This window comes from Hibiscus syriacus, unplaced genomic scaffold (genome assembly GCF_006381635.1).
Source record: "Hibiscus syriacus cultivar Baekdansim isolate YM2019G1 unplaced genomic scaffold, ASM638163v2 tig00110430_pilon, whole genome shotgun sequence".
NCBI classification, from domain to species: Eukaryota; Viridiplantae; Streptophyta; class Magnoliopsida; order Malvales; family Malvaceae; genus Hibiscus; species Hibiscus syriacus.
In genome coordinates, this window is record NW_024062734.1 from 1,732,291 (window position 1) to 1,755,533 (window position 23,243).

The 23,243-nt window shown below is 33.2% G+C and overlaps 3 protein-coding genes and 2 pseudogenes across 3 annotated transcripts; all 5 read left to right on the plus strand.

Annotated features, from left to right (window-relative positions):
- Nucleotides 1-497: 497 nt before the first annotated feature.
- LOC120125368 lies at nt 498-1,718 on the plus strand (annotated as a pseudogene).
- Nucleotides 1,719-3,566: 1,848 nt separating this feature from the next.
- Nucleotides 3,567-7,556, plus strand: LOC120125374 (probable 2-oxoglutarate-dependent dioxygenase AOP1.2). Its single transcript, XM_039143801.1, has 4 exons — nt 3,567-3,606; nt 6,329-6,731; nt 6,823-7,139; nt 7,225-7,556. The coding sequence occupies exons 2-4, from the start codon at nt 6,350-6,352 to the stop codon at nt 7,471-7,473; spliced, it is 948 nt and encodes a 315-aa protein (XP_038999732.1). The 5' UTR covers nt 3,567-3,606; nt 6,329-6,349; the 3' UTR covers nt 7,474-7,556.
- Nucleotides 3,613-4,870, plus strand: LOC120125373 (2-oxoglutarate-dependent dioxygenase AOP2-like). The gene is made up of 3 exons (XM_039143800.1): nt 3,613-4,005; nt 4,091-4,415; nt 4,506-4,870. The coding sequence occupies exons 2-3, from the start codon at nt 4,137-4,139 to the stop codon at nt 4,758-4,760; spliced, it is 534 nt and encodes a 177-aa protein (XP_038999731.1). The 5' UTR covers nt 3,613-4,005; nt 4,091-4,136; the 3' UTR covers nt 4,761-4,870.
- A 1,480-nt stretch (nt 7,557-9,036) lies between the features above and the next one.
- LOC120125364 (probable 2-oxoglutarate-dependent dioxygenase AOP1) lies at nt 9,037-10,245 on the plus strand. Its single transcript, XM_039143793.1, has 3 exons — nt 9,037-9,425; nt 9,518-9,842; nt 9,920-10,245. Exons 1-3 carry the CDS (start codon nt 9,052-9,054, stop codon nt 10,166-10,168), a joined length of 948 nt encoding a protein of 315 aa, XP_038999724.1. The 5' UTR covers nt 9,037-9,051; the 3' UTR covers nt 10,169-10,245.
- Nucleotides 10,246-14,622: 4,377 nt separating this feature from the next.
- LOC120125344 lies at nt 14,623-16,462 on the plus strand (annotated as a pseudogene).
- Nucleotides 16,463-23,243: the final 6,781 nt, after the last annotated feature.

The window sequence follows — 23,243 nt, forward strand, 5'->3', positions numbered from 1 at the left end:
CTGAGGGGGTTACACAATTTATAAGTATGTGAGATGTAACCTTTTTCCCCTATTATTTGTGCTTCAATTATGATTGAGCTCCTCTTCAGGTCCCCTACTGACTCTATCAGGCTAAAGAACAGGGATGAAGTTAGAGGGGCGAGTAAAGGCGGTCGTCTCACTAAAACTTTCAAATTCTTATATATTGTTTATTAAAAATTGTTTTTACTCCTTAAAATTTTATAAATTCACCCTTAACATGAAATTATGTCTGTTACTACGAAGAATATAGTATAATTTGGAATGGTTGTATGGGCAAAAAGATAAACATAAATAGTTAAAAGAATCTTTGCTCTGCCGATTCTTAATCATAAAACAACAATTCTTTGATATATTCTTTTTATCTTCAATTTGATCTTATTGATGGAACTTCACCCCTAAGCATACAGAACATCAGTGCAGCACTATATATCGGCTCATTTACATGAAAATTCTCAACCCAACAAAAATTTGTGCACATTTTTACATCAGAAATGGACTCTCAAACTCCTCTAATTAAGCTCCCTGTAATCGATTTCAGCAAGCCAGAACTAAAACCAGGCACGAACGAGTGGGATCTGGTGAAAGGCCAAGTCCACGTAGCCCTTCGAGACTACGGTTGTTTCGAGGCTACATTCGACAAGATCCCGATCAACCTCCGAGAGTCGATATTCGGATCCTTGGAAGAGCTTTTCGATCTGCCTTTACAAACCAAAATCCGCAATGTTTCCAAGAAGCCTTATCATGGTTACGTTGGCCAATACCCTCAAGTCCCGTTATACGAAAGCAGGGCATCGATGATGCAGACGTTGTTGAAAAAGTTGAAGCCCTGACCAATACTTCATGGCCTCAAGGAAATTCAAGTTTCAGGTTCCTTTCTCATAATAAATTTTGTAGGCAGAAATGGTTCGAGAGCAGTACAATTGTCTCATGAAGATTTTAAATTATCATACATTTTATATATTATTTTAATATAAAATTCTGCGTAGGACAATTTTGCTTCTGATTTTTTGAGCTAATGATGCTGTTTTCTTTTCCAGCAAAACTATACAATCTTTTTCGCAACAATTATCAGAATTGGATCGAAATATCAGGAGGATGGTATTGGAGAGTTTTGGACTTGAAAAATACATGAATGAACACATGGATTCAACGAATTATCTTCTGAGGGTAATGAAATACAAAGGGACAGAAACAACAGAAACAAAACTGGGATTAAACAGTCATACCGACAAGAACGTAGTGACCATATTGTACCAAAACGAGGTTGATGGGTTGGAGGTTCAGACCAAAGAAGGAGAATGGATCAATGTGAAACCCTCCAAGCAGTCTTTTACTGTTATGATCGGAGAATCCCTCTATGTAAGTTTCCTCATGTTTTGTTGTTCTTTGTTGTTGTGCAGACTAATTAATTGAATGAAATTGATGCGTCTTTGAATGTTGCAGGCATGGTTAAATGGTCGAGTGTATGCTCCTTATCATCGAGTCATGATGACCAGAGACAAGGCGAGGTACTCGGCGGGACTGTTTTCGATCCCGAAAGCAGGATACACAATAAATGCTTCTGATGAGGTGGTGGATGAAGAACACCCTTTGCTGTTTAAGCCCTTCGATCACGTTAAGTTCATGGGGTTCTATTACACGGAGGCTGGTCAAAAAGCCGAGTCTGCTCTTAAAGTTTATTGTGGTGTTTGATTCGGATATGCAATTCTTTCCCTCTTGTTTGCTGTCGAGTGATGAAAGCCCTTATTTGTTATTACAAAGTATGTTGGTTTTGTACTCTGAAATTTCTATTGTGCGTAAAAATAATGGATTGGTTTGATTAAAATTTATTTATGTATTTTTAAGATTTGAAATTTTTAACCTGAACTCAACCCATAATTATTAATTCGTCAAGTCAAACTTAGAGTTGTAGTTTTTTAATTTTATTATAAAATAACCCCTCAATTATAACATTTTTTTAATTTTAAATACTTAAACTATATTTTGCATATTTCTAGTAATCCTTCAATAGTTGAAAGAATAATTGTAATTTCTAAACGTCTCAGGTTCAAGTATCAAATACTATAAGGTATTTGAGCGTTAATTGTCAAATAATTAAGAGTCTTTAAAACTGATACTACTACTTGTAAGCATATCCTAGATTAATAAAATAATAAAAAAAATCTCATCTAATTACAGATTTTGGCCTTGAGAGGTATTGGACCCAAGCCTGTATTAGGGGAAAGTTCACGCCTTATTCACTAGTCTAAAATGTTTTATTAGTTATATTTTGATATAATTGTTATATAAATAAAAGAATAAATTATATTGATCACTTAATTATTTAATCTTTTTACTTTAACTATCAATCTTTTAATTTTATCAATTAGACCATCTAATTTTGATTGTTATTAATCAAATCACTTGTTGTTAATATTTAACGGATTAGGTGACATGGGAATTAAATATTTTATCTTAATTACATATTTAATCTCTGTTATTTATAATTCTCTCAATTTAGTAATATTTTTAATAAATTAAAATAAATTTAATCCTCAAATCAAATGGTATCATGTCACCTCTGATTGATGAAAAATAAATCATGCATAGGTAACCCAAGAGAATCAAACCAAGGTCAACTGGGTAAGTTTACATACCCCAACCATTGAGCCAAACCTGTTATTCTTTATAATAAAGACAACATTTAATATATATACTATATCTTATGTATAAATACAAACTCATAATATTTTATTTGGATTAGATTTTAAAAATATAATTTATTTTTCTTAACTTATTAATTATATTATTTTAAAAAAAAAATTAAAATTATGATTACTCCTGAAGATATGATGCATGATTCTAATCAACCAGACTAGGGCCAACTCTTATCAAAGTTGTTTTAGTGTACGGATTAGAATGAATTATCCATAGGATTAGAGATGCAAAACTCGACTTGATTCAAAAATTGATTTTTTGATTTGATTTGACTCGAATTAATTTCGAGTTGTAATTTCATAAATTCGATCGGCTCGAAAAAAATTCAAGTTCAAATGTGTTTTAAAATACAATCGAATAACTCGAAATTTTAGTAATTTGTGATTGATTTTCAAGTTTGAGTTGAATCATCGACTATGAATGATATATGTATGTATATCACATAAGAAAAAAAAATATATATATATATATATATGTATTGTATAAGATTATAAAAAATAATTTAAATTGGAATCAAATAATATCAAATATTATAAATATTACAATTAAATTTAAATAGAAACTCAAAAATTCAACTCTACTCGACTCAAATTTTATAAATTCAACTTGACTTGGAAAAAAATTCAAGTCAAGTTCGGATTACAAAATAGGATTCGTCAACTCAAATAACTAAAAAAATTTTACTCGACTTGATCAAACACTCACTCGTACACAGACCACAACTCGTATCAAATGTGAAATCAAGGTTGTGCCACCTATGGTAATACTTGAGAAGACCGTAACTACAATATAATAAGGTAATATTCTTGGACGTGACGTGATCCATCATTCTATAAAAATAGTAGTTTGCATATCCTCATTCATGTACAGATAAACACATCTAACTATTCACCTCCGTTGTGCTTTGCAAGATGGAAATGGGCTCACAATCTCCTTGGAAGCTTCCGGCCATCGATTTCACGAAGCCGGAGCTAAAACCGGGCACTGATCATTGGGATTCAGTGAAGGGGCAAGTCAAAAAGCCCTTAAAGAGTTCGGTTGCTTCGAGGCTTTGTTCGACAAGATCCCTTAGAAATTCGGGAAACAACATTTGGAGCCGCGGAAGAGCTATTTGATCTTCCTTTGGAATCAAAAGTCGCAATGTTTCCAAACAGCCTTACTATGGTTATATTGGCCAAGACCCTAGAATACCATTTCTCGAGGGATTGGCTTTGATGATGCACAGATTCTTGAAAACGTTGAAGCCCAGAGTCGTACGTTTTGGCCTCAAGGAAACACAAGTTTCAGGTTCTAAACTTAATAGTTTCCTGTAATTTCTGCTTGTGCTCTTGATAAATCTTACATCAGTGTATGTGTTTGTATGTATTGACAGCAAAACTATACAATCCTTCGCAAAGGGGTTAACGGAGTTAAGTCAAATGATAAGAAGAATGATATTAGAGATTTTCCAAGTGGAGAAATACATGGATGAGCACATGGAGTCGAGTGAATGCATTTTTAAGATAATGAAATATAAAGGGCCGAAAACCGGTGAAGTTCAAGTTGGACTAGAGGCTCACACGGACATGACCTTAGTGACCATTTTGTGCCAAAATGAGGTTAAGGGATTGGGACTTCAGAGCAGCAGCACCGAAGAATGGATCGATTGGATTCCGTCCAAAGACGCTTTTGTCGTCATCATTGGAGAATCTCTCCATGTAAGTCTTCATTCCATTAATCATATATATATATATATATATGCAAAGGATGGAAGATAGATTAAGTCGGTATGGTATATGATGTTGCAGGCATGGTTAAATGGGCGGTTAAAGGCCACTTATCACCGTGTGATGCTGACCGGAGACAAGCCGAGGTACTCCGTCGGACTGTTTACGGTCCCGAAACCAGGTTACATGATAAAGGCACCGGAGGAGCTAGTGGATGAAGCACACCCCTTACTCTATAAACCCTTTGGTTACGCTGAACTATTGAAGTTCGTTGTTAGCCACAAAGGTCGACATAATCGGTCTGGTTTTGAGGCTTATTGTGGTGTTAAAAATTAAGACATTTTGTAACCTTGATCATCATTATGTGCTCTTTTTCCTCTTCTACTTGGAGGGGTTTTTTAATGAGGCATATGGTAATCATGTATAACCATTTTCCTTCAATAAAATTCATACATTACTGAGAGAAAAATGTTACGGTATAAATTATATCAAAATTACTTATTAGATGTTAAAAATGGTTGATGCGTTCTTTTGGGTGTTTACTGTGTTTTTTGCGGTGTTCTACAAGCATGCTCTGGTAGGTGGCTATGTGGGTAAGGAGTTTCATGTGCGGTAATTAGGGGACCAGGGTCATGGGTTATGGAGTATGAGGCTTTTTTGAATTTTGTTGCCCGAAAAGTATGGCTTGATATTAGAACTAATGATGTTTAGGCTTTTGGTATTAATAAAATATTTGGGTATTATTTTCTCTTCCGTTATTTGGGTACGAATCTCGACTTGAACTCGAATATGAAGATTTTTAAGGAGGCTCCTCTTCTTTTTAAAAAATTAATAATAATTTGACGAGGAACATAATTATAAATATTTAATAGATTGATATGATATTCATTATATATAAAGAGGTAATAGTCCCCAAGAAATATGATAATTTGTTTTACTCCTATCTGAGTTTTAATTAAAAGAGCAAACATATCTTCTTGAAAGAATACAACCAAAGATACATCGAATGATTTCAACATATTCATGTACATTTCCACATATAGTATTTTATTCTTAATGATTTGACATAATTAAATCCAAATATTTTCATAATTATTATGGTTTGGTTCTAACACATACTCATTGGAGGTGGCAGCACCAACAGTTCCATAACTGCAAGATGGACAAAAGAAGAGATAGAGTGGTCATTACTCAACCCTTGACCATCACAGTAGCTAATGGAGAAATGCTGGACAGTTGAACCAAAAGTAATCAATTCATGAGTTGGTGAATGAAAGTTCATCACTTCAATTATGATTTTAGAGTGTTTCAATTCATGAGTTGGATGAGAAAGTCGGTGACCCTGTTGTGTTTAATTCTTCTCAACTTTAATGAGGATGTGACTTTAATTATTCTCTTTCTATATTAGGGGAAAAAATATTGATATAATTATCCTAATGAATCCACACTCTTATACATATAACCCTTATTCTCATCTAAATATTCACCACCAAACACTTTTTTTTATTAATTTGAGATACGTATAAGGTAATATTTAATATTGTTAATGCTCGAACTCAAAACTTAAAAAAATAATAAATTTTTTATAACTGAAGTCAAAGTGAAATAGTTCGCAACCGATCAAAATGATGATCAACAAACTTATAATTACAAGATGACAATTAACACATCAAGTTTTCTTTAAATATGCCCAAAACGTGTCCCGTGTAAACAAAATAAATCAATAAAATGGAAAAAACGTGATGGTCCTGAAAATATGATGCATACGAACAAATTTTGTTTTCTAAAAAGTAATACTTATTGGACGTTAAACGTGATCTATCATTCTATAAAAAGAAGAGTTCACACATCCTCATTCATTGTACTGATAAGGATAAATATATCTAGCTATTCACAAACCTCCATTGTGCTTTCCAGGTCAGAAAATGGGCTCACAATCTCATTCGAAGCTTCCGGCCATCGATTTCACGAAGCCGGAGCTAAAACCGGGCACCCATCAGTGGGATTCGGTGAAAGGGCAAGTCCAACAAGCCCTTCAAGAGTTAGGTTGCTTCGAGGCTTTGTTCGACAAGATCCCTTTAGAGACTCGGGAAACAATATTTGGAGCCATGGAAGAGCTGTTTGATCTGCCTTTGGAAATCAAAACTCGCAATATTTCCAAACTGCCTTACTATGGTTATATTGGCCAACACCCTAAATTACCATTGTTCGAGAGCATCGGCTTCGATGATGCACACATTATTCAAAACGTTGAAGCACAGACTCGTACGTTTTGGCCTCAAGGAAACACAAGTTTCAGGTCCCAAACTTGATACACTTAGTTTTACAGTAATTTCTCCTTGTGCTCTTGATAACTATTGCATCTGTGTATGTGTTTGTATGTATTGACAGCAAAATTTACAATCCTTTGCAAAGGAATTAAGGGAGTTAAGTCATATGATAAGAAGAATGATATTAGAGATTTTCCAAGTAGAGAAATACATGGATGAGCACATGAAGTCAAGTGAATACCTTCTTAAGGTAATGAAATATAAAGGGCCAAAAACCAGTGAAGCGCGGGCTGGACTAGGGGCACACACAGACGTGGACTTGGTGACAATTTTGTACCAAAATGAGGTTAACGGATTGGGACTTCAGAGCACCAGCACCGGAGAATGGATCGATTGGATTCCATCCAAAGACGCTTTCGTCATCACCATTGGAGAATCTCTCCATGTAAGTCGTCGTTCCATTAATTATATATGCAAATTATGGAATGGAAGATTAATAGATTAAGTTGGTATGATATATGATGTTGCAGGCATGGTTAAATGGGCGGTTAAAGGCCACTTATCACCGCGTGATGCTGAGCGGAGACAAGCCAAGGTACTCTGTCGGACTGTTTACGGTCCCGAAAGCAGGTTACTTGATAAAGGCACCGGAGGAGCTAGTGGATGAAGCACACCCCTTACTCTATAAGCCCTTTGATTACGCTGAACTATTGAGGTTCTTAGTTAGCAACGAAGGTCGATGTCCTCAGTCTCTTCTTAAAGCTTATTGTGGTGTCTAAAATCAAGACATTATGGCAAAAACTATATCAAAATTACTTTTAACAATGGTTGCTATAAATGTGTTACATTATGCCTTCAACTTCAAGTTTGGCATATACTTTCTTTGCCATTTTAGCGGCATTATCATTGCTTGGTTTGCCCAAACAAGTAGGTATTAGAGTTATGATCCAAGTTATTAAGGAAGTCGAAGAACCATCATGAATCTGAAAATTCGTCGGTCTTTAATAAAAGATCATAAATTATATGAAACGTACCTCACATGTTAAAAAAAAATAGAGTTGGATAATGTACTGTTTTTATTCAAAAAGGATCATTTTGTTGATTAGAAGAATGGTATTAAAAACATACATTTTCAATAAATGAAATTTCAGTCAATAATGGTTTGGTGTCAAACTCATCAGAATTTTAGGTACGATGAAATGATCTTTGAGCCCTCAGTAAAACCGTCGTACTATGATCTTAAAAATAATAATGTTTGATAAAATAATTAAGACCTTCGGATTGTCAATAAATTTTCTGAGCACGATAAAAAGTCTACCAGACTATTAGTAAGACCTCTTAAACATGATGTTGAAAATGATAATGTTAAAAGCATGATAAAATGGTTAAGACCTCTAGGCCATCAGTAAAACTTCTGAATTAGATAAAAAGATCTTTCAACCATCAGTAAATCTTCTGAACTAGATGAAAAGATCTCTCAGCCATCAGTAAGACCTTTAGTGTTAAAATGTCAATGTTAAAAATGATAAACACATACCCGTTGAAACCTCCAAATCATTTGAAGGTTCAAGGAGCAATTCATTCATCGCTTCAAGTTGAAGGAGAAAATCATCTCTCTTTGCTTCAAGTCACATGAGCACATCATCTATACACTTTTCAACATCCTCGGATAAGGAGTGGAGTTGTTTTTTAAGACTTGACATACTCGTGTAGGAAAGAGCAAGTCATTTCCTATATTTGACATACTCAGATACGAATGAGCGAATCATCACATGAATATAACATCTCTGGATATGAATGAATATATTATCTTCATGCATTTTAGCATAATCGAATACGAAAGAATGAAATTGTCTTTCAAGATTTGAAATTATTGGGGTACAAAGAACAAATCATAAAAAAACGACATCCTTAAATATGAAGGAACAAATTATAATCTCATAATCCATATTAGAGCTTATGACTTAAAATAATTGTGTTATTTTGTCCTTGTCCTATTCTTATTTTCATAATAGTGGACAAAAGGGATAGTTATAAACATTGATGGTTAGTCTATTAATATTTCTATTCATGAAAATTGTTTTGATTAAAAATAAAAATATAAAAAGTGAATATTAGAAAATATATTAAACCTATAAAGAACTAAGATACCTATAAAATGGAAAACATGTGAAGGTCCTGAAAATATGCTGCTTCCGAACAAAGTTTATTTTCTAAAAAGTATTTTTTATTTATCGAAGGTCATACGTGACCCATCATTCTATAAAGAAAATAGTTTGCATATCCTCGTTCATGTACCGATAAGGATAAACACATCTAACTATTCACAAACCTCCCTTGTGCTTTGCAGGTCAGCAATGGACTCACAATCTCCTTCGAAGCTTCCGGTCATCGATTTCACGAAGCCGGAGCTAAAACCGGGCACCCATCAGTGGGATTCGGTGAAAGGGCAAGTCCAACAAGCCCTTGAAGAGTTCGGTTGCTTCGAGGCTTTGTTCGACAAGATCCCATTGGAGACTCGTGAAACAATATTTGGAGGCATGGAAGAGCTATTTGATCTGCCTTTGGAAATCAAAACTCGCAATGTTTCCAAACTGCCTTACCATGGGTATGTTGGCCAACACCCTAAAATACCATTGTTCGAGAGCATTGGCTTCGATAATGCACACCTTCTTGAAAACGTTGAAGCCCAGACTCGTACGTTTTGGCCTCAAGGAAACACAAGTTTCAGGTTCCAAACTTAATACACTTAGTTTTCCTGTAATTTCTCCTTGTGCTCTTGATAACTATTGCATCTGTGTATGTGTTTGTATGTATTGACAGCAAAATTATACAATCCTTCGCAAAGGAATTAAGGGAGTTAGATCAAATGATAAGAAGAATGATATTAGAAATTTTCCAAGTAGAGAAATACATGGATGGGCAGATAGAGTCGAGTGAATACCTTCTTAAGGTATTGAAATATAAAGGACCAAAAACCAGTGAACCGCAGGTTGGACTAGGGGCACACACAGACATGGACTTGGTGACCATTTTGTACCAAAATGAGGTTAACGGACTCGGACTTCAGAGCAGAAGCACCGGAGAATGGATCGACTGGATTCCCTCCAAACACTCTTTTATCGTCACCATTGGAGAATCTCTCCATGTAAGTATTCATTCCACTAATTATATATATATGTAAAGGATGGAAGATAAATAGATGAAGTTGGTATGATATTGCAGGCATGGTTAAATGGGCGATTAAAGGCCACTTATCACCGCGTGATGCTGACCGGAGACAAGCCGAGGTACTCCGTTGGACTGTTTACGGTCCCGAAAGCAGGTCACATGATAAAGGCACCGGAGGAGCTAGTGGATGAAGCACACCCCTTGCTCTATAAGCCCTTTGATTACGCTGAACTATTGAGGTTCTTATCTAGCAACGAAGGTCGATATAGTCAGTCTGGTCTTAAAAGTTATTGTGGTGTCTAAAATTAAGACATTATGGCATAAACTATATCAAAATTACTTTTAACATATGATTGCTATAAGTGTGTTACAATTTGAGAGCAGGTGATTGAAAAGAAAGGTTTCTTTTTAATAATGATACCCTTTTGGCTGCTTGTGATGGTTGCAATAAATATTCTAAGCGACAAGAATTATTTTATTTCTTCAATAGCAATAGTCATGCGTTGCTTGATGGTTACGTGCTGGTTTTAAGGTAAAGTCACATGCATTGTCTATCTGTAACACACCAAGGTTAAATCATTGGGTCAACGTTTCTTTAATGCTTTCAGCAATTTAAATTGCGATTTATATCTGTCAACAATCTCGGCATTTCCATTTCTAGTAGTGTTCTGCTAAAAAGATAAGGTTTTTTAACAGTGTAGAGATTGTCATTGTGAGCTACTTCGACCACCAAACTTATACTGAAACGATTCGTTTTTGTTCGTGAGCAATGTTCCAAATCTTCACTCTAACTGAATTATGTTCTGATATTCTCAAGCTCATGCGAAACCCGATGATTTTGATAACATTTCCTTGATACGAAGTTGAGTACATTCTTATTCATATCAGGGGAAATGTTCCTCCAGATTGTGAAAATATTGTCTTAACCGTGCCTTAGTTTTTCTTTTAATGAAAATTTGAGATTTTAGCACAAGTGAGACACACATTTATTTTAGTTTTATAGAGTTGCAAATCCGGAACGATAATCTACTAACTAACAATCGATACTTGATTTGGATTTGATATTAAAAATCTAGGATAATCTTATAAAAATTATAAATAAAGAAGTACATAAATATCGGCAAAATATGGAATAAATTAGATTAAACAGATCGAAAAGGAAAAAGTTAATGTAGATTAATGGTCAATGTGAACTTTAGTCAACGATCAAATTTAACATTGATCAACAAATTGAGTCAATGGGCGGATTAGACGGATGGGTCAAACAGGTTAGATCAAGTACAGATCAAAGGCTCAGATGATGGGTTGATTTAGGAATGGGTCAAGCTTGACGAATTAGATAAAGTTTGGTGAGCTTACCCACAGGCTTGAGATTGAGTAGGGGCCAGGATCACCGATGTGACATGGGGGTTCTAGACTTCAACAACTATGAGTCTTAAGCAGACCTAAGCAGAAGGCCCAAAGCAGTGACAAATCAAGGCTTGGACCAGGTACGAAGGATGTGGGGTCTGGTAAAGTGGGTCATTGAGGCAGGCTTGGTAGACAAGTCAATGTTGCAAGCTTGGGCTAGAGAAGTTATTGGGTCGAGTTATGGTGGGGTAGGGTTTATTTGGGTTTTGGTATAGGTTAGAGTTTAAGATTCACTAGTGACACAAAGATTGACAACGAATATCAGGGTGATTTCCAAATACAGGACGACGGAAAAACTAATAAAAGAATAAAAAGATGGGAAAATAGAGAAAATACTAGTAGTTTACTAGAAAACGACATCGACAACGCCGTAAAGCTTTTAGCCATTACGTTGACTCGGCTCTAGCTTCCTCTGCCAAACCCTAAAAAGTTGGATCAGAAAAAGTTGAACGACGATAAAATACAATAACAATAGTCCAAATGACGAGAATTTCACAGAGAGGGAAAATAGAAGGGTATCGATGACTAAACATAAAAATTTGGGAGAGAAAGAGTTTCATGCTTAAAAAAGGGTACATTATTACGTGTGACCTTAGACTTTTTAAGGTTCTTGATTTAAATCTCAATCTTGCTTAGTATTCAAAATGGTCTTATTCTTCTCGAGGCGCACATACAATTACAGTTGTCATATGCAGCAGTGTGAGCTTGAGCAGACTCCTCATCATACCTCGACTGAGTGTTAGTAACTATTTGAAAGGATCATTATAACGGTGCCAACACCTATCGACTAAGTGCCCAATTTACCACACAGTTGACATTGAACCGTGGTCTACCTCGCCTTGACCTGCTCGACCACCTGCCTGCCACCTGTCCGAGCATGAATCCATGATCTCTATTATATTCGAATAAGACCGTTTGGTGTAATCACCTGTGCCAGCCCCACGAGCAACGTGAGTCGCAGCCGTCACTACTTCTTCTTGAGCTGCAAAACCAGCAATTTGAGTTTCTGCATTTATCAACATAGTACAAACCTTATAGTTGATCTAATTTCCAGTCATTGAAGTCCCCCAAACTTTAGATTTGTGACAATTAAATCCTCCAAAATCTAATTTAAACTGAAATTTGATCTAATTAATCTTAAGAAAACTTTTAGCCCAGATTAAATTTGTGACGCCTGTACCTATAGTTCAAACCATGCTCATGTTGCATCACAATATCCCACACTTTGTTACACTTGATCACACGTTATGACTTTTCTATAGGGTTTTTCTCAACTTATAGTCAACTATTTTCCTAGAGCATAGTTTTTACGGTTTCATAATTAATCAGTTGCCGTTTACTTCTCCGGTCGCCGGAGTGTATCATTTCATAATTTTCGCGGCAGAAACTGTATGCCATTTCTTTTAAAAATGAAAACGAAAGTTGCTATTTCGGCCCACTCGGGCCTGATTTTTATTTTGAAAATCTGGGTTTGGATCAGGTCGGGTCGAGTTTAGGTTTAAAGTGAAAAAATATTACCCAACATAATATTATAATTGTCCTTATGTATTTAGAGATAATTGCAAGAATAGTCATTTTTATATTAGTTTTTTCAATTAGGTTTATGGATATTTTATATGCTTCTTTTCAATGATTTAACTGACTTTATTGTTTGGATGGCATCTGCCTCCTTATCCGGGCTAAAACATGTCGGTTCTAATGTCTTCTTACAATATGACTTTTCTTACATTAGAAAATACAACACAACACATAAATCATTGTATTTTGTATATCCGTTCTGCACAGTGCATTTACTTATGTCATATGTATCGATTTTAAATATATCAAGATTCAAGACAAAATTAAGATACCCACTCGGATTTAATTGAATTACTATTTTTAGATGTTAAAACACTTGTCGATACTAATTATAAATAATCAGAGAATTAATATATTATTTTATTTTTATTGAAAAAAAAAAGTGATTATAACTACTTGGACAAATTTCATCAATAATAATGTTGACAACCAATATATTTATTAGAAAACAAAAGCTTAATTAGTAATTACAAAAAAAAAAGTTATTATAGTGACATTTTTGGTCCAAAAGAGAATTGAGGATTTATATACATGGCTAATTATTATATCTTTTACCTTAAATCAATATACTATAGGGTAAATTACACGTTTAGTATTTAAACAATTACTTTTGTTTCGTTTTGATATCTAAACTTTATTTTGCTTTATAGCCATACCTAGTGTTTAGTTTAGGCTTCATTTTAGTATCTCGTCATATAAAACTTAATGATGATGTTGACGTGTCAACATAAGATAATGTCACATCAACAATGAAAAAATATAAAAATTTCACATCAGCAGTTCTGTTAATTTCTTAACGGTAGGGTAATAAAGTGAAACCTAAACTAAATGTTATGAATGATTTTGAAAAATAAAATAAAATTTCAGTACTACAATGTAACAAAAATAAGTTTTATACTAAATGTGTAGTTTACCCTATAATATGGGACCGTTTTGGTAATGACCGGACCTCATCGCGTTGTGCCACGTGACTGCATGTCTTTGTGGAATGAACTATCGTGTATGAGTATGTGCGGGGGCTCACCAGCTCACAAGGAGGCATCTCCCACGTATATGTAATATGTGTATGATATGATAATATGATGCCGCTACTATCATAACATGACTATATTGTTGCTATTATGTTGTGCGTTCATGTTAACCACCAAGCAAAACGGAACAAGAGATGTGAGGTCCATATTAAAGGAAAAAATATAAATATTCTTTTTGTCTCGTTAATTTTGTCTCATGTTGATTAAATATAGATTTTAAGAGATAAAGTTAATCATAAAATAAATAAAATGAAAAATTATTTTCTAAAAAGTTATTGATAAATTTGACAGATTTATTTTGATAAATATAAAAGAATGAATATATAATAAAAGAATAATATTAATATTGTTATTTGCTAATTTTTTGATAGGATATTTTGAATGAATCGATTTTAAAAATTTAAAAAGAATAAAGTTAATGAGATAAAGAGAGTAATATAAAGATAGGATTTATTCATTTTCCGACCCTTGTATATGTGCACAAAACATGTTATTGTCGTGTTTTGTAGGATAGTCAATATCTTATTAATTTTTTAAGAAGATTAGGAAAATGTAAAAAAAAAACAAAAATTGTGAAAAAGGACCCATAAACTTGTAAAAAGGTAAGTTTGTAAAAATAATACAAGACTATATATAATTCCTAAGATAGATATATTTATTAAAATATTCGTTTGCAAAGTAGGAGGGAAATTGGATAATATTAGCAAGTGGAGGTGGGGAAATGGGTTGTAGAAATGTATGCTTTCCCACTTGAGGACAAGACACGCCTTTAAAGCTCACCCTACCCACGACTTCACCTCTCTCCACAAACTTGACGACCCTACGCATGGAATCAACGCGACGATGGCGGTTACCCTTTCGCCGGAGAAGCCTTCACCACCGAAGCCTTTCCGGTTGTCGATCTCGACGACCCTAATGCTCTTCAAAGTATTGGCCATGCATGCAGAACTTGGGGAGTTTTCCAAGTCACAACCATGGAATCGAGGGGCGGATGCACTAAGTCCCATAGAGGTCAAGTGTATTCCCATTATTTAGGGAAAAAATGAAATTTAATATAATATGTTAAAAAAATGAAAAAAATAAAAAATTTTGCACCCCATTAATTTTAAGAAAAGAAAATTAAAATTTTGGACCCTCATTCATAAATTTTTGGATCCGCCATGAAATCCCCACGAGTCTCCTTGATATGGTGGAGTGCACTTGCCGGACCCTTTTATTTTTACCACTTAACCAAAAGCTTAAAGCCGCGAGATCGCCGGACGGCGTGTCCGGCTACGGATTCGCCAGGATTTCCTCCTTTGTCTGTAAGCTTATGTGGTCTGAGGGATTCACTGTCCTTGGGCCACCAGACGAGCAATTTCGTCAACTTTGGCCACATGGTTACAGCAATCAGTGGTGAGCACCCATTGCACAAATGCGAATGCATTGCAAGTCCTGATATTTTTCGTCTTTTTGGCCCAAAAAACACATCTTTCTTTAATGCAATTAGCAAAGATTACAATGAAAGCTATGGACCCACGAAGTAGATTAGGAGTAGTGGAGTCGATGAAAACATACCACTTGTTAAGTGTTTTCTTTTTGCTATATCCACCGTAATAGTCCGAGATAGATCAAAGAGAATGATTGAAATACTAGTCTCTCTACAAAATTTTAAATTATTATATATATATATTCACCTCATAAAATTTCGCTTCTTAACGTAATATTATATGTCGATTTTTTTCTTTGCAATAGCTCATTCACTCTTGCATAAAGTGTTTTGTTTCTTTTGGATATTTGATTTGATTTGTTTCTTCATCAGTGATGTGATTAAAGAATACAATGAAGGAATGAAAAAGTTAGCTGGGAGACTGATATGGCTCATGCTGGGTTCCCTACGCATAACTATCAAGCAAGATATCAAATGGGCTGGCCCAAATGGTGACTTTAAAAGAGGCCTCAGCTGCTTTACAATTGAACTATTACCCGGCTTGTCCTGATCCCGACCGGGCCATGGGTCTCGCCGAGCATATTGACTCCACCCTCCTCACCCTCCTCTACCAAAACAACACTAGTGGGTTGCAGGTCTTTAAAGAGGGAGTTGGATGGGTAACGGTCCCTCCGATACCGGGCAGGCTTGTGATCAACGTCGGAGACCTTATGCATATACTATCCAACGGTTCATATCAAAGCGTTCTTCACCGGGTCATGGTGAATCGTACCCGTCATCGACTATCCATTGCATACTTATATGGGCCACCACCGTGTGTTGAAATATCTCCCCATCCAAAACAGTAGGCCCAAATCACCCACCTCTCTATCGACCAGTTACTTGGAACGAATATCTTCACACCAGAGCAAAACATTTCAACAAGGAACTGTCATCAGTTAGGGTTTGTGTACCTCTAAATGGATTGATTGATGTAAATGAACATAATAATAGTGTAAAAGTTGGATAAGACAGTCATTTTTGTTGTAAATATTAGCTTTTGTTTTCTCTCTCTTACATTATTCCCTCCCTTGTCTTGATTGGTTTGGTCGTTAATTGGAACCTTAATATTTTGGAGTATACTGTTGGGGGTACATTAATTGGGTATGATTTAAAGTACTAGTGAGATTCATTATCAAAATGACATTATGATATTTAGTTTAATTTTGTCAAGTCAACCTATTGAGTGGATTCAGTGATTAGAAAAATATTGTTCTTTCTTGAGATATTGAGTTTGAATTATTGTATATATGGGTGTATTACTAATGATTAAAAAAAATTATAAACAAATATTATCTTGTAATATCTCAGATTATTCAAAAAAAAATTATTATGCATTAAGAGGATATAAAATATGTAATTAGATTATCTTCGAGAGAAGTTGAAAATTCTTTCCCTTCTCTATCTCCTTTCTTAGAGAAAAATTTCATTCGAAATCTCCATTCTCATAATGTGATTTTTTGATTTACCAATCAAATTCTATCATCAACCTCTCAAATAATTACTAAACATTATATTACTTACATCAACAAAATTAACTTTATAAAATAAGAAAAATAATTTAAAAAATCTATTTCTTTAATTTCATAGCGGTAGCCCCAAGCTACAATTGTTAATTATAAATTAATTTCATGGGTAAATACCATGATCACAGAATTGTCGATATATTTTTTTTTGGATAAAATGATTAATTATATTTACGTACTTATAAAGTAAAGGAGTTAAAAATAAATTTTAGTTAAAACAAGTATTTGATCGAATTAAATTGAATCGTACAAAAATTAATTTAATTAAATTTATTCATATTTTATTTATTAAACTTAATTTAATTTTTTATGAAATTGAATATAATATCAATTTAATCAAATGTTTAGCTATCACTCAAAAGTCCGAGTGATTTAACCAACATCACTACTACTTTTCATTAAAAATATCATTTTAACCTAATTTAATTGGCTTTTTTTTTTACTTTATCCTATTATTTAGTGCCGTTATTCTTGAAATCTCATTGGTTATGGTGAACCCAACAGCGGAAGTTGAACTGAAGACAGGGACCAAAAGCTGTTACAGTCTTCATATTTTGATTTTGATTCATTAGAAGACTCAATTAAATTATTACATAATTCGTATTTTAAAATTTATTAAGTAATTTTAGTAGTATGATATTATTTTTCAAAAGATTTAAATTTAAATAATTACGTTTTGATAAGAAAAAATATAAATAAATATTATCTTATTATTTTAAATTATTAAAAAAATCGACGACGTATATTTTCAGTATTATTTAGTCAAACTGAAATGTGAAAGGAAGCAAAATTTGTGTGTTTGGTGGATCTCTCCTCCTTTCAAATTTTCAAATCATTTTGTTTGCCCGGCTCATGGTTTTAAATAAATGCCATACTAATAATTACATTTACATATAAATTTTGATGGATCTTATTTTTTTAGTACACAAATATCATTAATTATATTAAGAAAATAAAATATTATCAATTCTACAAAATTTAATGTGCTGATAATTTATTTTTGGATATGTTTAAAATATTATCTTTTACATCATTATATTGTGATTATTGTTGCTATTACCAATGCCTAGTCATGCTGCCTTCAAGCGACTTCTCGTTGCTTCCATTATCTTCTAATATTCTATTACTTAAATCTTGATTAAGATGGCAATTAATTTGAATTAATTATTTGGAATTTGGACCACCCGGCAACAATGCTTGCTGTATCTGTTGAGCATAGTGGGACTAAAATTTGAAATGAATAATTTTGAATGTTATTTCAAAAAGCATTTTCCCAAAACCCCTAACCGCCCTTTTACACCCTTTTTAATTTGTAAAAAAAAAAAGGACTTTTATGCCTTTTAATAGTCTTTGTGTTTTTGTCGAGGTTGACTACTCATAAGTTTAGATTTAAATCTTGACTTACTGTACAGTCGATACTCTAAGCGAATTGACACACAAAATATAAGTGTACACTCTAAAATGGGTAAACTGTTGTATTAATCACTTTTAGTTTGATTTTGTTCAATTTTGATTATCAAAATTAAAAATTTTATGTTTTGATTGTTTATGTTTTTCAAAAACTTTTATGGAAAACTACGGTCTTCTTTTACTATAATCCCAAAGCATTCAACGATATCAATAGTGGTTGTTTGTTTACTTCATAATGATTAAGCGTTGAATGATTCAAATGCTGAATGATTCAGAGGCTATGTATGAATTAGCTCTGAATGTGACATGTTTGATAATGGTACTGAATCATTCAGAATGTACTTCTATGCTGAATCATTCAGTACTGTTTTGCTGAATCAGTCAACACTGAATCATTCAGGTGCGAAACAAACGCGCTAAATGTTGAACGGTTCAACATTCAACGCTGAATGATTCCATTAAGAGGCAAACAAACAACCCCTAATTTTACTAATATTCAACCTACATTGTAAAAAAATTAGTAATTTAAAATGATTATAATGTAGTATTTAATTATAATATTTCTTAACAATTAACAATATATATATCCTACAAACAGTGATGGACGGAGAATATTATGTTAGGAGTAACAAATTTCTAAAATTTTAAGAAGAGACGATTGTCCTCACTCGTCTCCCTTTGATCCATCCCTTATTTTCTTAGCATTTATGAAATTTTACTAATTTTTAATTGTAAAACTTGGCACTGGCCCATCGGTGCAATTCTTCATGCCAAGCTCTAACATTACATCCATTAAATCTAATCGGACTAAAAATGAACATCATCTCCTTAGTAGAAATTTATATTCTATGAGTTGTCAATAAATCGATAAACAAAAGTCAAACATATAATCAAATAAAAATTTGGAATATTTTTATTAGCCTCTAATATTTATTAAATTTTTTTTTTGTTTTTTTAATATTTTGACCCTAACATTTTATTTTAGAGTGAAAAGACCTATATTGTTTGATTGAATAGTCATTTTGATTATTCTTCTTCTTTTTTAACATTTTGGCACTTAACGTTTCATTTTAGGTGTTGTTTGGTTCGCTGGAATGTTTATGAGGGAATTGAAATCTGTGAAGGAATTGAAATCTGTAAGAATTGAATCCAATTCCATATTCTGTTTGGTTGGCAATAAATGGAATTGAAATCCAATTCCATATTCTGTTTGGTTCGCAGACATGTCAGATGAATTTGATTTCAGTAATGTAAAATGATAGAATTGCCCTTCTTTTTTTTTTTTTTTTGCTTTATTTTAGTTTATTTTACAACTTACATGTAGTAATATATTATAAAAAATTTAAAAATATTAAATTTTCATTTTATTGATTGATTATTCATTTCAATAAATTATAAAAATCATGCTAATAAACATTATAAGTTCAAATCATCGCAATCAAAATATGTTAATAAGTTACCAAAAGATAGAGTAATATTTCGATACATTCAAATCAGAGTATGTTAATTAGTTATCAAAAAATATACAAAAAACTATTTTTATTCAATATATGAATTAGAAACTCGACCCGACACGACTCAAAATAATAAAAAAATATTTTTATTCAATAAAAACATTGACTTAATTGAAAAAAATTATATATAGAGGGGTATTATTGTAATTATTCCTAAATATATAAGGTAAAATTATATATTTTTCGGGTCGGTCCAGTTTTTTTCACCCTAAACCCGACCTGACCCGAATATCACACTTAAAAAATCCCGACCTGACCCGACCCGAATATCACACTTAAAAAATCGACCCGACCCGAACAAAATAAAGTTTCATCCGACCCGACCCGAATATATGAATTAGAAATCCGACCCGACCCGACCCGAAATGATAAAATTATTTTTATTTAATAAAAACAGTGACTTAATCCGACCCAACCCGAATTATATATATTTTCGGGTCGATCCAATTTTTTTCACCCTAAACCCGAACCGAATATCACACTTAAAAAACCCAACCGACTCGACCCGGATATCACACTTAAAAATCCGACCCGACCCGAACAAAATAAAGTTTCATCCGATTCGACCCGAATATCACACTTAAAAACCCGACCCGACCCGAACAAAATAAAGTTTCATCCGATTCGACCCGAATATATGAATTAGAAATCCAACCCGACCCGACCCGAAATAATAAAAAATTATTTTTATTTAATAAAAATTATTACTTAATCCGACCCGACCTGAATTATATATTTTTCGGATCGGTCCGGTTTTTTTCACCCTAAACCCGAACTCGACCGGACCCAAATATCACACTTAAAAAAACCCAATCCGATCCGACCAATTCTAATTACCTTGAAAAACTTGAACCAAACATGGAAAGTGGTGAAATTGGATTCTAATTCCCACCAATTCAAAGGGATTCCATCCAACCAAACGCCACCTTAAGTAAAAATATCTCTATTTTATAACATTAATTATATGTTAACTAACACTTTCACCCATAAAAGGTTATTTTTACCCAAAATTAAAACGTCGAAACTAAAATGCTAACAAATGTTAGAAACTAATTTTAACATTAATGCCTAAAATGGCAATAAATCAAAGCATAGTAACTAAATTTACAAACTATATCATGATTGTATGTTTGCCTTTCATATTTCTTGTTATATCGTTGACACATTTAAACATGCTTAGGTTAAACTACAATTACGGTCACTAAATTATTATTGAGATTATATTTTCGATATTCAGTTTTAATAATTACGATTTTATCATTGGAATAATCGCTATATCATTAAGTCATTGCCGGCTTCCTCCCCATGCAGGGCGTTGGAAAAAAAAATTTCCCATATAGGGCTCTACTCAAATTATTTCTTGAACTGGGGTGTTTGCTACAGTGACCTCATTGATCGCCAATTGCTCCATAGGTCGCCAAGTGCTCCTTGCAACAAATCCTCCTCTACTGAAGCAACTCTTCTCTCTTCCCTCGGTGTTAGTGCTCCATAGGTCGCCGTGTGCTATTGGAGACCTATGGAGGTCGTCATGTGCTCCTGGAGACTTATGGTGGTCATTGTAGCAATCACCCTACTTAAGCAAATAATTGTTCGACTGCACTATACGAAGAATTTTTTTCTATTGCATTATTCAAACACTTTTGCCAATCATTGCCTAATTAATTTATCTAGAAGAATTTTACGACTGCTATAAAATTGGTATACTAATATATTTACCCCTCAGTATTTATATAGTTTATCAATTTTATTCCATAATTATAAAAGTAACTCTCGATATTTTCATTTTTTCTATTTTGATCCCTAAACAAATCTCTCTCTCATCTCCATGACATTATAAACAAATATCTCAAAACAAATCTCCAATTTTCTCACTTCAGTCCTCTTCAAATCAAACAGAATTCAAAACTAAAAACAAGAGTTTTAAAATCCTTCGATGGATTTGTTTACACCCACAACGAGTACCATCCCATTTTCAACGGCTAGTATGTTGATGGAGGTTAACCGTTTAATCTTTCAATAGATACGCGATTTTACGTTCGTGAATAGTTCTCACGACCCTTGGCTCTAATTTGCGGTTATCTATGGCCTTTCAATTACTTAATTCTTTTTTTAGTTCGTTTGTCGATACAGTCAGATTTGTTCGTATCTATTTTTTGTTCGAGTCTTTTGGTTGGGTTTGTAACTTTTCCAAATATGATGCTTATATGATCTAAATGACTAGTTTTAGTATTATAAAAAACTCCAAATTATATCTTTAGTCTACGATGATAGTTGATAAGACTGGCGGCTTCTATTCAAAAAAGATATTTCCAATGCTTTTGAAAGGTTTGAAAATAGAAAAGCATTAAAAGTGTTTTTAATTCAAATTTTAATTGGTTTGAAGAGAAATAAAGGGAGTAAATTAAATATTTAATCAGAGAGATCAGTCGGTAATATCATGAAAATAGAAGAAAATTTTGTTTGATTTTTAGGGACTGAAGATAATTTTTTATAATTATATATCAAAATGATAAAATATATAAATAATAGAGATGGATTAATGTTAATTATTTAAATTAATTTAGTGACAGAAATATGTGCTTTTAAACTTAGGTGACAAAAATATAGTCTTACTAATAGTCCATGATTGTGGATGTGGATTACTTTACTTTTTAAAACTATTTTATTTAAAAAAAAAGTTTTTAAGTTTAAACACACACTGTCCCGCTCACCTTACTCTTGCTTTCTCTTCCAGTTCTACTTTTTTTCCTTCGAAGCTCTAAGCTATTTTCTTGGGGCTCAGAAAGGATAAAAATAAGGTCAAATTTTCAATCTTTATGAACCTTCGTTTAATCTCTATCATACCCATTTTCACTTTCCTTTTCTTTTTCCATTTTATGCGGTTGAATTTCCATTTCTAATGGTTTATAAGCTACCAGATGGGTTTGGGGATTATTTGGTTCACTTCAATTTTTTAAAAATTTAAAGGCTTTGAGGGAAATGATTGTTTAAGAAAATGTGGCTTTAAAGATACTAACTTTGTGAGATGAAATCTATTTTCGAACTATTTTACGTTTGGAAACAATTTTTAGACTAAAAAATTTGTTTCCTTTTACTGTGTACTTCTTGTCAAATTTTGTTGCTTGTTAATTGCATGAAATGTTTCTGCAATGTTAAGTGAAATGGGATTCTCATATAACAAGGCACTCTGACGTGGCGACTTTTTCTTAGAAACAACTTGAAAGGAGCTAAAGTTCCCTAAATGCATTGCTTGATTTATTAGATGGTGTATGGTTTGGTGAATTTATAGCATTTTCATGTTCAAATCTGATAGATCAAATGACAAATAAGTAATGAAGAAACATTATCTTGGATGAATTCCCAACGTGAATTATTAAGTTTGAAGTATCAAAACATTTTTTTGGTGGCATCATTAGCTTCCACTATGTTTTTAGTATGTTA

Excerpts from the sequence above, each read along its gene's own strand:
- LOC120125364 (XM_039143793.1), top strand. The coding sequence starts at position 9,052 with ATGGACTCACAATCTCCTTCGAAGCTTCCGGTCATCGATTTCACGAAG. Across the intron at positions 9,426-9,517 it reads CAAGGAAACACAAGTTTCAG|CAAAATTATACAATCCTTCG; the intron begins GTTCCAAACTTA and ends ATGTATTGACAG. Across the intron at positions 9,843-9,919 it reads CCATTGGAGAATCTCTCCAT|GCATGGTTAAATGGGCGATT; the intron begins GTAAGTATTCAT and ends ATGATATTGCAG.
- LOC120125374 (XM_039143801.1), top strand. The coding sequence starts at position 6,350 with ATGGGCTCACAATCTCATTCGAAGCTTCCGGCCATCGATTTCACGAAG. Across the intron at positions 6,732-6,822 it reads CACAAGTTTCAGGTCCCAAA|TACAATCCTTTGCAAAGGAA; the intron begins CTTGATACACTT and ends GACAGCAAAATT. Across the intron at positions 7,140-7,224 it reads CCATTGGAGAATCTCTCCAT|GCATGGTTAAATGGGCGGTT; the intron begins GTAAGTCGTCGT and ends ATGATGTTGCAG.
- LOC120125373 (XM_039143800.1), top strand. The coding sequence starts at position 4,137 with ATGATAAGAAGAATGATATTAGAGATTTTCCAAGTGGAGAAATACATG. Across the intron at positions 4,416-4,505 it reads TCATTGGAGAATCTCTCCAT|GCATGGTTAAATGGGCGGTT; the intron begins GTAAGTCTTCAT and ends ATGATGTTGCAG.